Genomic DNA, 12,030 nt, shown 5'->3' on the forward strand with positions numbered 1-12,030 from the left:
TTTCTTATAGTAGTACGAAAAATTGAATACAAATTTGTAATGTAATCTCTCTGTTAATCAATTCTTCTTAATACAAATTGTCTTTTAAGACTAACTAATATCCTTATCGTTAATTTATATACATATTAATTTTATAATATTTGCATAGTAATTTGTTATTAAGAATATTAAATAAAAGTAATATAAAACACAATAGTACCTTAATACTAAAAGTACTACTTTTAAAGAAGTTAATTAATCAGTAAATTATACCTAACAATAATTTAGAATTTAGAGAACAATTTTTACATTGAACATAATTATATAATTTATTTTAAATAAACATTTATTATTTATTATATTATCATCATTGTTTATTTTATAATTGTAGTTGTATTAATAATACATACATCATATAATTATATTGAAACAATAATTTTCTATATTTACACAGATTCAGTGTTAGTCGCGTATCGATTCGGAAACCGATTCGTGCCGAACGTGGTAAGCGGGAACGACCAGAGACGAAATTGTCTCAGACCTCTAAAATTTGGTTTACCAAATGCCCACACTGGATGGCACTAGTGTCGCGTTCTTCTTCTTCGTCCAAGTGACAGTTTTAAATGTAAACAAGGTTATGTCCGCAACTGTCACCGGTCACAATAAAACACAATAATGTCCGACAGTCAGGAAAACAATCAGAAACGATGGGGCCACTTGAGGAAAGTGCTAGAACGGCCCGGGCCCTTTTGCCATCCGGAATTCGAGCCGTCACCCGAAATTTTGGACTTCGTCATGGGGTCGTGCAAGATTTTAGTAATAGGCGCCGGCGGTTTGGGGTGCGAGCTCCTAAAAGACCTGGCTTTGATGGGTTTCAAGCAGATACACATAATAGACATGGACACTATCGATCTGTCCAACTTAAATCGTCAGTTTTTGTTCCGGCACAAAGACATCGGTCTGTCCAAAGCTGAGGTGGCAGCCAAGTTCATAAATAATAAAGTGGCGGGTTGTCAGGTTACGCCGCACTTTTGCAAAATACAAGACTACGACGAGGAGTTTTACAGGCAGTTCCACATCGTTGTGTGTGGCTTAGACTCTATAATAGCCCGGAGGTGGATCAATGGCATGCTTGTCTCTTTATTAAATTACGAGGACGGAGTGCTGGACCAAAGCACCATCATCCCCATGGTGGACGGAGGCAAACACATTGCCCCAAATTAAATGTAACCCAGCTAAATTGTTGTTGTTTTAGGTACGGAAGGCTTTAAGGGTAATGCCCGCGTAGTGCTCCCCGGTATGAGTGCCTGCATCGAGTGCGTACTCGACCTGTACCCCCCGCAGATAACCTACCCCCTGTGCACAATAGCCAACACCCCCCGACTGCCCGAGCACTGCATAGAATACATCAAAGTGATATCATGGCCCAAGGAAAACCCCTTCGGCGTCCCCCTGGACGGCGACGACCCCCAGCACATCGGCTGGATTTACGAAAAGTCCATGGAACGGGCCCTCCAGTTCAACATCACCGGTGTGACCTACAGGCTAGTACAAGGGGTGGTCAAGAACATCATCCCCGCCGTGGCGTCCACCAACGCCATAATCGCCGGCATTTGCGCCACCGAGGTCCTAAACACTTAAACCTTAACCGACATAACTTCTATCCGATTGGTGTTTTAGGTGTTCAAAATCGCCACAAGTTGTTGCGTCTCCATGAACAACTACATGGTGTTCAACGACGTGGACGGCATCTACACGTACACCTACGAGGCGGAAAAGAAGGACGACTGTCTAGTTTGTTCGCAAATACCCCAAGAGTTGCCGATCAAGGACCCCAATTCAATGAAACTGAAAGACATCATTTCGTTGCTCTGTGAGAGCGTGTCGTATCAGATGAAGAGTCCCGGCATCACCACCGTTATAGACGGCAAAAATAAAACTTTGTACATGTCCACCATTAAGAGTATAGAGGAGAAGACGAAAGGGAATCTTAATAAAACTTTAGTAGAATTAGGCTTAAAAGATGGATCGGATATACTGGTGGCGGATGTTACTTCGCCAAGCACGTTAGTTATTAAACTCAAGTATTTAAGTGTTGATGTTGATATGAATTAATATATATTTTTATAAATTATACGATGCATTTTTACTTAGGAGCTAATTTGACATTATTGTGCTTTGGAGCTAAGTAGTTTTACCTTGGTTTGAACAAAAGTGCCTCTTGATTGATTATTTGTTATCTAAATCAAATATTATCCGACGAAATGTTGAAGTGATTTATAATATAAATAAATTAAAATAATTTTTACAATTATTACATTAATAAATAAATGAATTTCATTTAAATAAATAATTTTGTGGTGCTGCTTAATGACGTAAATGTTAGGTTATGACAGAAGTTGGACTTAAATAATTCCCGGGTAAAACTGTACAAATGCGTCCTTGATTTAGGTTGGTAACTCTGGAACTCAAATTTTCAGGGATAAGAAAATTGGATGCAACGTTGCCGATGTGAATATTTTGTCACTTGTTCTTTGCTTTATATTACCAGGTTTTATATGATAATTGTCTTTAGTTTGAAATAATGAAGAAATCTAAGATTAGGATAGTTTATAAACTATCCAAGACTATCCAAGCTAATGTAATAACTATAAAATTTATTATAAAATAACTGTTACTATTTTATAAATTATAATTTTTTGTTAATTTGATTACAGATTATTAAAATATTTATTTTTTATTTCTATTAACATAAGATAAAATACTACAATACAGATTTGTATGGAAAAATAAATGTTTTTAATAATACTTTTTTATTTCTAACAGCTCATGTCTCTGTAAAAAGAATGTAAAATAAACTACACGTTAATTAATAACGGCAACGTTGAATGAGATTTTGTGAACAGTGCTCATGTGCAAAGGGAACTAGGGGTACCAAGATAATTTTAAGCAACATTGCCTTAAATTGTTAGGTTAGGTCAGTACTTGGACTTCTTATTAGACTTAATTTAATTTTAGTTATTTAAAAAAGACTGAGCAATAATCTAAAGGTAAAACTTAATAACTTTTCATCCTTGTAATTTGTTTATGTGTAGTACAGAAGGTGTAAATTAAAACAAACAATTAGACTCAAAATACCAAATATTTTATTTGTCATTTGCTTTTTACAGCAATCTAAAATTTTGTTACAATGTTATTTAGATAAACATTTGAACTATCTATAAAAAATATTTTACAAAAAGAACTGACTTAAGAAACAAAATAATTAAGTTCTGAAAAGTAACTGGATTAATTTAAGCAACATTAAGTGTGGTGTATATGGATAAAGAGTGTCAAATAAAAAATATATATAAAAAACTTGTACTCCTAGATGTAGCACACATTTTCTAATTGCCAATACTCCGATTAATCAATTTAAAATACGTTTCCAGATTTCCCTATGGTTTGATATTTGCGTTCCGGTTTTATCGATCAGAATTGGACAAAGTGGTGTTGAACGTGCGGTTCGGCGTGTCTCCAACGTTTACGCGGCGGCCTCCACTTCCGCCGGCTGTTCGGCGGCACCCTCCGCCTTCTTTTTCTTCTTCTTGGCGGACTTGGGGTTCGCCGAGCTGTTCAGCACCGACTTCAGGTCGGCGTCGGTGATCGAGTACTCGGACGAGTACAGTTCCGGCTCGAAGGGCAGCCCGGTGATTTTGTGGGGGCCGTTCGGCATCAGCAGCACCGTGAACTTGTAGTGGGCCACGAATTCACCTTAAAAAAAAAACCACGTACATCAATCCAACAGGTCTAAATTACCCCTAAAATAGTTTATAGGGGCACCAACTCAGATTAAGTGGTGTCTGATCATTAATATTGTCAGCTGGATCAATTGGAGTTGTGTGCTAAATCATCATTCGAACAATACAACACTAAGTATTGACTAAAATGTAATTGGCCGTACCTTGTTTTTCATACATTACTTGGAAGGGCTCGACCAGCTTATTCTTGACACATTCACCCACTCCCATCTTGGCTTTTGTGGCGTCCTCGAAGGTGCGTAAGTTAAACGGCATATTTCCATGCTTCGTCCTCACTTCAGTGTAAAAGGCTCGTGATGCCTTCAGTTTTAACTGGTAGGTTTCGTCGGTTTTCTTGTACACGGACACCCTGGTATCCGTCTCCTTACCAATACCTTAAAATTAACAATTAAATTATTGTCAACCAACCAACATTAATTACTAGAGAATTTGTTGCAAGTGAATGAGAAGAAATAATAACTGAACGTATTAAACTTCACTCTAGCTTGCCTTACTTTAGCACCGATTCTTATACAGGAATCAAACCAATCTAATTGAAACCTGCTTAGATCACTCGATGCACACCACACACTAAATTTAATTTAATTAAGGTACCTTCTCCAGTACTGATGAGCACATCCATGGCATAAACTTCGTGGGTCTCCAACTCAAACTTCTCGTGCTCCTTCTTCTGGGAGTCGTTGGGGTTCTGGATGATGGTCTTCTCGCCGTCGATCTTGAACTGCTTCAGCTGGTGACTGAGCATGCCCTCGACTGGCTTGCACTTGTAGGACTCGGCCACCTTTTGGATGGCATCGGTGATGGTGTAGGTCTCGTTGCCCGGTTTTAGGAGGCGGAGGGCGACCTGGGAGGCGTAGTGGGCGGCCAGGATGGCGTCCGCACGGCGGCCGGTCACCTTGTTGTCGCTGGACGCTCCCACCACCACCGTGTGGGCCACCACTGCTATGAAACCGTCTATGTGTGCTCCCAAATCCCTGAAAACACCGTTAATTACTTAGTTGTTTGACTTGTGGGGCCCGTAATTGTTGTGTGCTGGCACAAAAGTCAGTTCCCTAGGTTCTCCGATCACAGCTTTCAGTGGGATCAATTGGAATTATTAATAACATCATGTTAATGTTGATAAAGGCCAGTTTTGTGTGTGAAGGGGTCTTAGACTTACACTTTGACGACGTCCTCGTCCTTCAACGTGTAGTCAGGCTCACTGGGAATGGGTGAGAAGTGGCAGATGCAGTTGTTGACGGACACACATGTGGGGAAGGCGATGCCCTTCTTCAGCTCCTTCTCCTTCTTGAACACCTTGCTGGTCTCGTCGGTCAACAGTTTGTCCCCAAACTCGCATATTTCCCTGACCGAGGCGCCGGCCACGCACTTATCAATCACTTGCTTGAGGACCCCTAAAAAGCAATGCACCTTAATAGTTTAAAGTAAACAAAGTGGCGGTTTTTAATAGTAAGTAATGTCTGTACCTTCCCCAATAGAACACAGGAAGGAAAACAATAAAGACCGAACCACATGGTTGGTCGTGCCGGGAGACACGCTCCATATGGCCCGTAACTTCTAGGTCATTTTTTTAAGTTTTAACAAGTCGTACGCCGACAAATTTTACGCGTACGCAAAGTGCGTTCATTAGACTACGAAAACTCACTGTTAACGATCTCCCCAGCCATTTTATACTTGGTGACAACGATGTCTTCGGCGATCGTTTTTTCGGTAACATCTTTGTCGTCCGCCATTTCTTCTTCGACTGTGTGTCACGTGACGGAGACGCGACGGAGGCCGCGGAGGCGCCAAATTTGATTGGGAATCAGTGTGGCCGTTCGGGAAACCAACTTTATGCGGACTGTTTGTTTCCGATAGACAGGTTCGGCACCTTTGGCTCGGCACGGTTCGGCTTCTGTATCGGAACGAGGCTGCAGTGAATTAGCCACGAAGTAAACAAGTTGTTTTAAATAATATTTGTAATGTTGTTATTTATTCCATTATACATATTTATTCTAAATTATTTTCACATAAAATTATAATTTAATAAAGTAAATGTGTCGTGCAGAACATTACACTCCAGAGTTAATATCCTCTTTAGTGACGAAACAGAAATAAATATTTAAATGATATATTTAATTTTAATTATTTATTACATTTATTTATTTATTATATTTAATTTTATATAAATTCATTCGTTTGTTAATTTTTAACATTTACTTCTATAATTGTAAAATTATTTCTAATAATCAAATGAACACAGTAGGTCTAGTTTAAGTTTAAAATTTGCTGTTTAATCTCTATTTTTGTATATTTTATATTTTTAAAATAAATATTTCACATTTTTATTTGACAGTTTATTCATTTACAAACATTTCATGTCATAACAGGTCACGTTTGGATTAAATTTAAAAAAGTTCTAATAGAAAAAAGAAAGACTATCAATAAAATTGCTGCTGAATCTCTATTTTTATATAGTTTATACTTTTATTTGATAGTTTATTTAATTACAGATATTTTGAAGTCACAGCAGGTCAAGTTTGGATTAAATTTAAAAAAGTTTTAATAGGAAAAAGAAAGAATATCATTGAAATTTGCTGTTGAATCTCTATTTTTATATATTTTGTATATTTCACTTTTTTATTTGATACTTTATTCAATTACAAGTATTTCAAGCCAAAATAGGTCAAATTTGGATTAAATTTAAAAGTTTTAACAGAAAAAAGAAAGACTATCAATAAAATTTGCTGTTAATCTCTATTTTAATATATTTTATACGTTTAAAACAAACCTACAAATACATTGGTTTGTTAATTTTTAACCTTTACTAAATTATGTCTAATAATTAAATTAAATATATAATGTAGTTGAAATATGTTGAACATCCACTACATGCGGATCCACGGCAGTCGTGTCTCGATTCGGAAACCGATAGGCACCGAACGTGGTAAACGAAAACTAGCCCTCCAATTCGCCTTAATGTCAGAAAGTCGGTTTGTCAAATGGCCAAACTGCCGGTAATTTTGAAAACTACTTTTATTAAACAAAACGTGTTGACGTAAGAAATGTTGAATTCGTTAATGAGTGGCCGCAACTTGGGCAACAATAAAATGTTGGTGTTTAAGCCGAAATGAGACCAAAAGGCGCATTTTCAAACAACTCAGCCGCAGTAGCTCCAACTGAAAACCTCCAAATTTACATTTTTAAGCCTGTGGTGTATGTTTAAGGTTTTCTAGGCATAAAATTGTCAAAAAAGAACCAAGAGGACAATTTCAATCGAGTAACGAAGGGCCCAATTTGCTAAAAGGTACAAAAATTAATAACCGTTACACAATTTTAACCTGCAAACCTCAGTTGGCAGCATTGTGCCATTAATTCTAGAGCGTCCGTGTCCCTTCGTGTACGCCTCTCCAGGTATTCCAGAACAATTCCCACCAATTTGTGTACATATTATTGTTGTCGTTGGCAAACAAACGATAACAAAGCCAAACACGGCCGTAACTGTGGGAACGGCGCCCCGTAACGATGGAGGAACAACCGGTTGAAAGATATAGATGTTTCTTTGACGTTTCCATCGGCAGTTTGCATTCGGGACGGATTGTCTTTGAATTATTCAACGACGTCGTGCCCAAGACGTGCGAGAACTTCCGCAGTCTGTGCACGGGCGAAAAGGGAATCGGGGAGACCACTAAAAAGTTGCTACACTATAAGGTATTCGATCTACATTATTATCTGAGACAGCCACTTACAAAATTGTGTACGTGTTTTGATCAGGGGGTGATATTCCATAGAGTCGTCAAAGACTTTATCATTCAAGGAGGGGACTTTTCAAATGGGAATGGCACAGGTGGAGAGAGCATCTATGGAGGAACTTTCGAAGGTGCTTTGCCTTAAATTAAACCACATACAAGTACAGTGTTTTACATCAAAATGTGATTTCAGACGAAAACTTCCATTTTAAACACGATAAGCCACTTCTGCTGTCCATGGCCAACAGAGGAAAGGACACAAACGGTTCCCAATTCTTTATGTGAGTTGCACAACATTTACAGGAAAATGTGTTTTAGCTACTACTTATTTCTAATTTATTTTCAGCACAAAATTATTGTCATAATGTAGTAGTTAAATTTCTTAAATTCTTTAGTCATTATTTTTTAAGTATTTAGTCACTTTTACTGACAATTTTGGTCGGTGTTTGATTTTAAACATGTTACAGAACAGTAAAGTGTTGTTCTGTAGCGGTCCATCTGAACCAACTATCCTGGCTCCTCGCTGATCATATCTTGTCATGTTTTGTTTTATAGTACCACACAACCGGCCCCTCATCTTGACAAGTAAGTTATAACACCGTTGTTTTGTATTGGCCTTTATTAAATTCATGGTTTACAGTGTTCATGTGGTCTTTGGACGAGTTGTCGGTGGCGTGGATGTTGTCCGACAAGTGGAAAATTTACCAGTGGATGCCAATAGTAGGCCGCTCCAGGATGCCAAGATTACCAAGTGTGGGGAACTTGTGAAGCAAGTTAAAGGTAACATATTTATGCTGTAACAAAATCTTAATACTAATGACATAATTGTTGTAGCCAAAAAGGAAAAGAAAAGGAAGAAAGATGAACAGGAGTCAGAGGAATCTGATGACTCGGATGCTGAAAGAAAGTCCAAAAAGAAGCACAAAAAAGACAAGAAAAAGGAGAAGAAAGACAAAAAACGCAGGGAGTACGTTTCAATATAAACTTACTTACTTAATTACTAAATATAAGTATATGTTAACAGTAGTGAGCATGATGTAAGTGAAGAAGAAGGTGAGCTGAAGGACCCACATCCTTTGGTCACACTTTCTGACATTAAACCCGAAGACATACCCGACATTCCTACCAATAAGTTCTTAATGAGAGGTGCCCCCAATAAAGAAAACGACGGTAAACATTCTAAAAGGAAAGGTATGGATTTGAAGCCCAATTGGGTATCATTTTGTCAAGTATTTCATTGATTTTTTGTTGCAGACAATGATCGCAGTTATCGGGACAAGGGTAAAAAAGAATGGGACAATAGGGGGTCGTACAGACGTGGACGACCGATGACCACCAAAAGTGGTCGTGTTATCAAAGGACGAGGAAAATTCGTAAGTCGAAAACAATCCCATTGATTTATAAACTGTATATTTTAAAAATATAAACCTTCTTTTATTTATTCTCAAATAATTTGATGAAATTTGATTAAAAATTAATGTTTTAATGAAAAAAGGAAAGAATGTAATTAAAATTTTCTGTTGAATCTCTATTTTTATATATTTTATACATCTAAAATAAATTTAACACATTTATATTGATAAATTATTCAGTTACAAACGTTTTAAACCCTAGAAAGACTAGATTGAATAAGAAAAAAAGGAAATTTTGGCATTTTGTAGTTGTTTTATGTTTACCCCGTAACCAGTGTTAAGAAACGCCCCTTTACAGAGATACAGGACGCCGTCGCGCAGCCGGTCGCGCAGCGCCACGCCTATCCACTGGAAGAAGGAGGAGTCGCGAGTCATAAAACTGTCCGAGTTCGAACGAGCCGAGTCGGATCGAAAGAAACGAGAGGAGAAACGCGAACGCATGCGCCGCGACTCGTTCGTGGAGCGCAACATATCGTCGGACCGCAAGTCGTACACGCCCGAGCCGGCGCACAAGGAGGTCGACTACAACGCCTTGGACTACGAGGACAATCAGAGCGAGGAAGACAGCGAGATACCCAAGAAGCAGGTGCCCAGCTTGGTGCAGTATCCGCTGTTGACGACCTTCAATGCGGACAAACCAAAAGACAAGGTGCCCGGCAAGGAAGCCGAGGCTCCGGAGGAGGAGATGGTGCAGAACAGCAGGTCGGAGGTGTTGGCGCTGGCGTTGGGGGTGCAGATCAAGACGGGCGAGGACCCTCCGCAGCCGGAGCCGGCGGTGCACGATAAGAAAGTTAAACGGCCCGAGGTGAACAGCCAGTTGAACGCCAAGTTGTACAAGCTGGCCGGCCAGGAGAACCCGAAGTTCGAGCCGCAAACTAACGAGAAACAGGAGGATCGTGGTGGGAGGAATAAGTTCGAGAGGGAGAAGCCGGAGGCTGGGTATGAGAAGCGTGTCAGTCGTAACGGGAGGAGCTTCGCTCCGGAGCGTAGGCGTGGGAGGTACGATAGTCGCAGGCCTCCTGCGAGGTCGTCGTTCAGTCGGCGGGATTATAGGAGTGACCGTAGGGACCGGGACAGGGACAGGGATAGGGAACGAAGGAGGCGTTCACCCAGAAGGTCCAGGTCTAGGGATCGGCGCCGTTCTAGGTCCAGGAAATCCCACTCGAACACTGAAAGTAAAAGGAGGACGAGGACCATAAGCAAAGATAAGGTGCGGGACAGGTCCAGGAGCAAAGACAAGGTCAGAAACAGGTCTAAGTCATTGGAGAAGGCCAAGAAGACTGTGGAAGAGAGAGTCCGGGAGTTTGACAAGGCTGAAGCCGAAGAGAAGTACACCAAACTATTAATTCTACGCAAGCAAATGGAACTGCTAGAACTGAAAAAGAAACAAGAAATCGACGAGGTAAGCACCATTACATAAATTCCAACAAACCCATTAAATAATTTATGCATTACAGAGGGAGGAAAAGAAAAAGAAGGCCCGGGAAGAAGCGGAGATGCTGGAAAAGGCTAAGAAGGCCGACAAACTGGCATTGGAAAAGCAGAAGCTTTTACAAACTTACAAAGTCCTTCAAGAGCTCGACAAGAAAGATTTATCTAAGTTTAAACGTGTCCGAAGGTCATCCAGTCGGTCTAAAGATAAGAAGAGGGGTCGCAGTGCGAGGAGTACCAGTTCCAGTTCCACTTCTAGTAGCAGTGATTCCTCCCGGTCTCCCAGCAGGACTCCAGTTAAAAAACGTAGATGAAGTCCTTGTTTTTAGTTGAATGGCTCAAAACGTTTTGTCCATGTAATTATAAAAAATGGATTATGTAATGTAATTACCTGTTTTAATAAATAAATAAATAATGTATAGTATAGGGAAATATTTGACTTGAATTATATTATTGGCCAATATAATATAGAAGATATTACTTAATTTATAGTAAATTAATTTGCTGCACCACAATCATTTATTTGGATTTACTTCATTAATTGATGTTTTTTTCAATTAGAAACGTGTTAAGGCCCAATAAGTCAAAATTGGATACAAATTAAAAGAGTTATAGTGGAATAAAGAAAGATAATCATTGAAATTTGCTGTTAAATTTCTATTTTAATATATTTTTTACATTTAAAATAAATCTAACATTTTTAATTGATTATTTATACAATAATAATGGATAATAATTTGAAGAGTTATAATGGAAGAAGGAAAGTCCATCATTGAAATTTGCTACTAAATCTCTATTTTTGTATATTTTTTAACATTTAAAATAAATCTATCACATTTTTAATTGATGGTTTAATCAATTAGAAATGTGTCAAGCCCCAGTAGATCAAGATTGGATACTAAATAAAAGAGTTTCAGTGGTATAAAGAAAGACAATCATTGAAATTTGCTGTTAAATCTCTATTTTAATATATTTTTTTCAATTTAATATAATTCTGTAACATTTTTAATTGATAATTTATTTAATTACGTATGTGTCAAGTCGTAGTAGGTCAATAATGGATAATAATGGAAGAAGGAAAGTCCATCATTGAAATTTGCTTCTAGATCTCATATTTTATATATTTTTTACATTTAAAATGAATCACAAATAAACACTTCAACATAACTAAAATGTACTGCTAAGTAATAGAGATAAATTGTATATTTTTTACATTTAAACATTTTATCTTTTATATTTTTAATTCAAAGTTTAATCAATTAGAAACAATTCAAGGCTACTAATAGAAAATAGCATGGGGAATTATTTAACTTTTCTACATTATTGAATTTTGATTACTTATTTTAAAAACACCCCGTATATAGGAAACAAGGTGTAAAGGTAGGCAACCCAGATAACACCTTAATTAAGTCGGGTTGCATAACTTAAATAGAATTAAAACTGTTCATTTGAGTAAAATAACAACAATTTAAATGTTTATTGACTAAGATAAGTAACCGCAACGCAATAGAAATACGACACCAAAAGGAAGCGTCGCATAAACAACCCGCGTTATCACGTCCCGATAAACAAACAAGTTGCATCATTGCCATAACTGCACGTTACCTCCTTACTTAACATAGATAATAGACTTGACCTTTCCCACAAGAATTTAACGCGGACAATCCGCGGCGCGTTGAT

General features: G+C 38.1%; 3 protein-coding genes across 3 annotated transcripts; 2 read left to right on the forward strand and 1 right to left on the reverse strand.

Moving 5' to 3' along the window:
- The first annotated feature begins 569 nt into the window (after window positions 1-569).
- On the forward strand, window positions 570-2,113 carry LOC109599807 (nedd8-activating enzyme E1 catalytic subunit). The gene is made up of 3 exons (XM_020015844.2): window positions 570-1,180; window positions 1,235-1,605; window positions 1,660-2,113. The coding sequence occupies exons 1-3, from the start codon at window positions 655-657 to the stop codon at window positions 2,092-2,094; spliced, it is 1,332 nt and encodes a 443-aa protein (XP_019871403.1). The 5' UTR covers window positions 570-654; the 3' UTR covers window positions 2,095-2,113.
- Window positions 2,114-3,102: 989 nt separating this feature from the next.
- Window positions 3,103-5,578, reverse strand: LOC109599801 (proliferation-associated protein 2G4). Its single transcript, XM_020015837.2, has 5 exons — window positions 5,425-5,578; window positions 4,939-5,173; window positions 4,374-4,753; window positions 3,923-4,153; window positions 3,103-3,732 (listed from the first exon to the last, which is right to left on the reverse strand). The coding sequence occupies exons 1-5, from the start codon at window positions 5,510-5,512 to the stop codon at window positions 3,503-3,505; spliced, it is 1,164 nt and encodes a 387-aa protein (XP_019871396.1). The 5' UTR covers window positions 5,513-5,578; the 3' UTR covers window positions 3,103-3,502.
- Window positions 5,579-7,267: 1,689 nt separating this feature from the next.
- On the forward strand, window positions 7,268-10,835 carry LOC109599796 (peptidyl-prolyl cis-trans isomerase G). The gene is made up of 10 exons (XM_020015827.2): window positions 7,268-7,469; window positions 7,533-7,638; window positions 7,701-7,788; window positions 8,063-8,092; window positions 8,148-8,287; window positions 8,342-8,474; window positions 8,532-8,698; window positions 8,762-8,880; window positions 9,218-10,321; window positions 10,377-10,835. The coding sequence occupies exons 1-10, from the start codon at window positions 7,284-7,286 to the stop codon at window positions 10,662-10,664; spliced, it is 2,361 nt and encodes a 786-aa protein (XP_019871386.2). The 5' UTR covers window positions 7,268-7,283; the 3' UTR covers window positions 10,665-10,835.
- Window positions 10,836-12,030: the final 1,195 nt, after the last annotated feature.

This window comes from Aethina tumida, chromosome 3, assembly GCF_024364675.1.
Source record: "Aethina tumida isolate Nest 87 chromosome 3, icAetTumi1.1, whole genome shotgun sequence".
NCBI classification, from domain to species: domain Eukaryota; kingdom Metazoa; phylum Arthropoda; class Insecta; order Coleoptera; family Nitidulidae; genus Aethina; species Aethina tumida.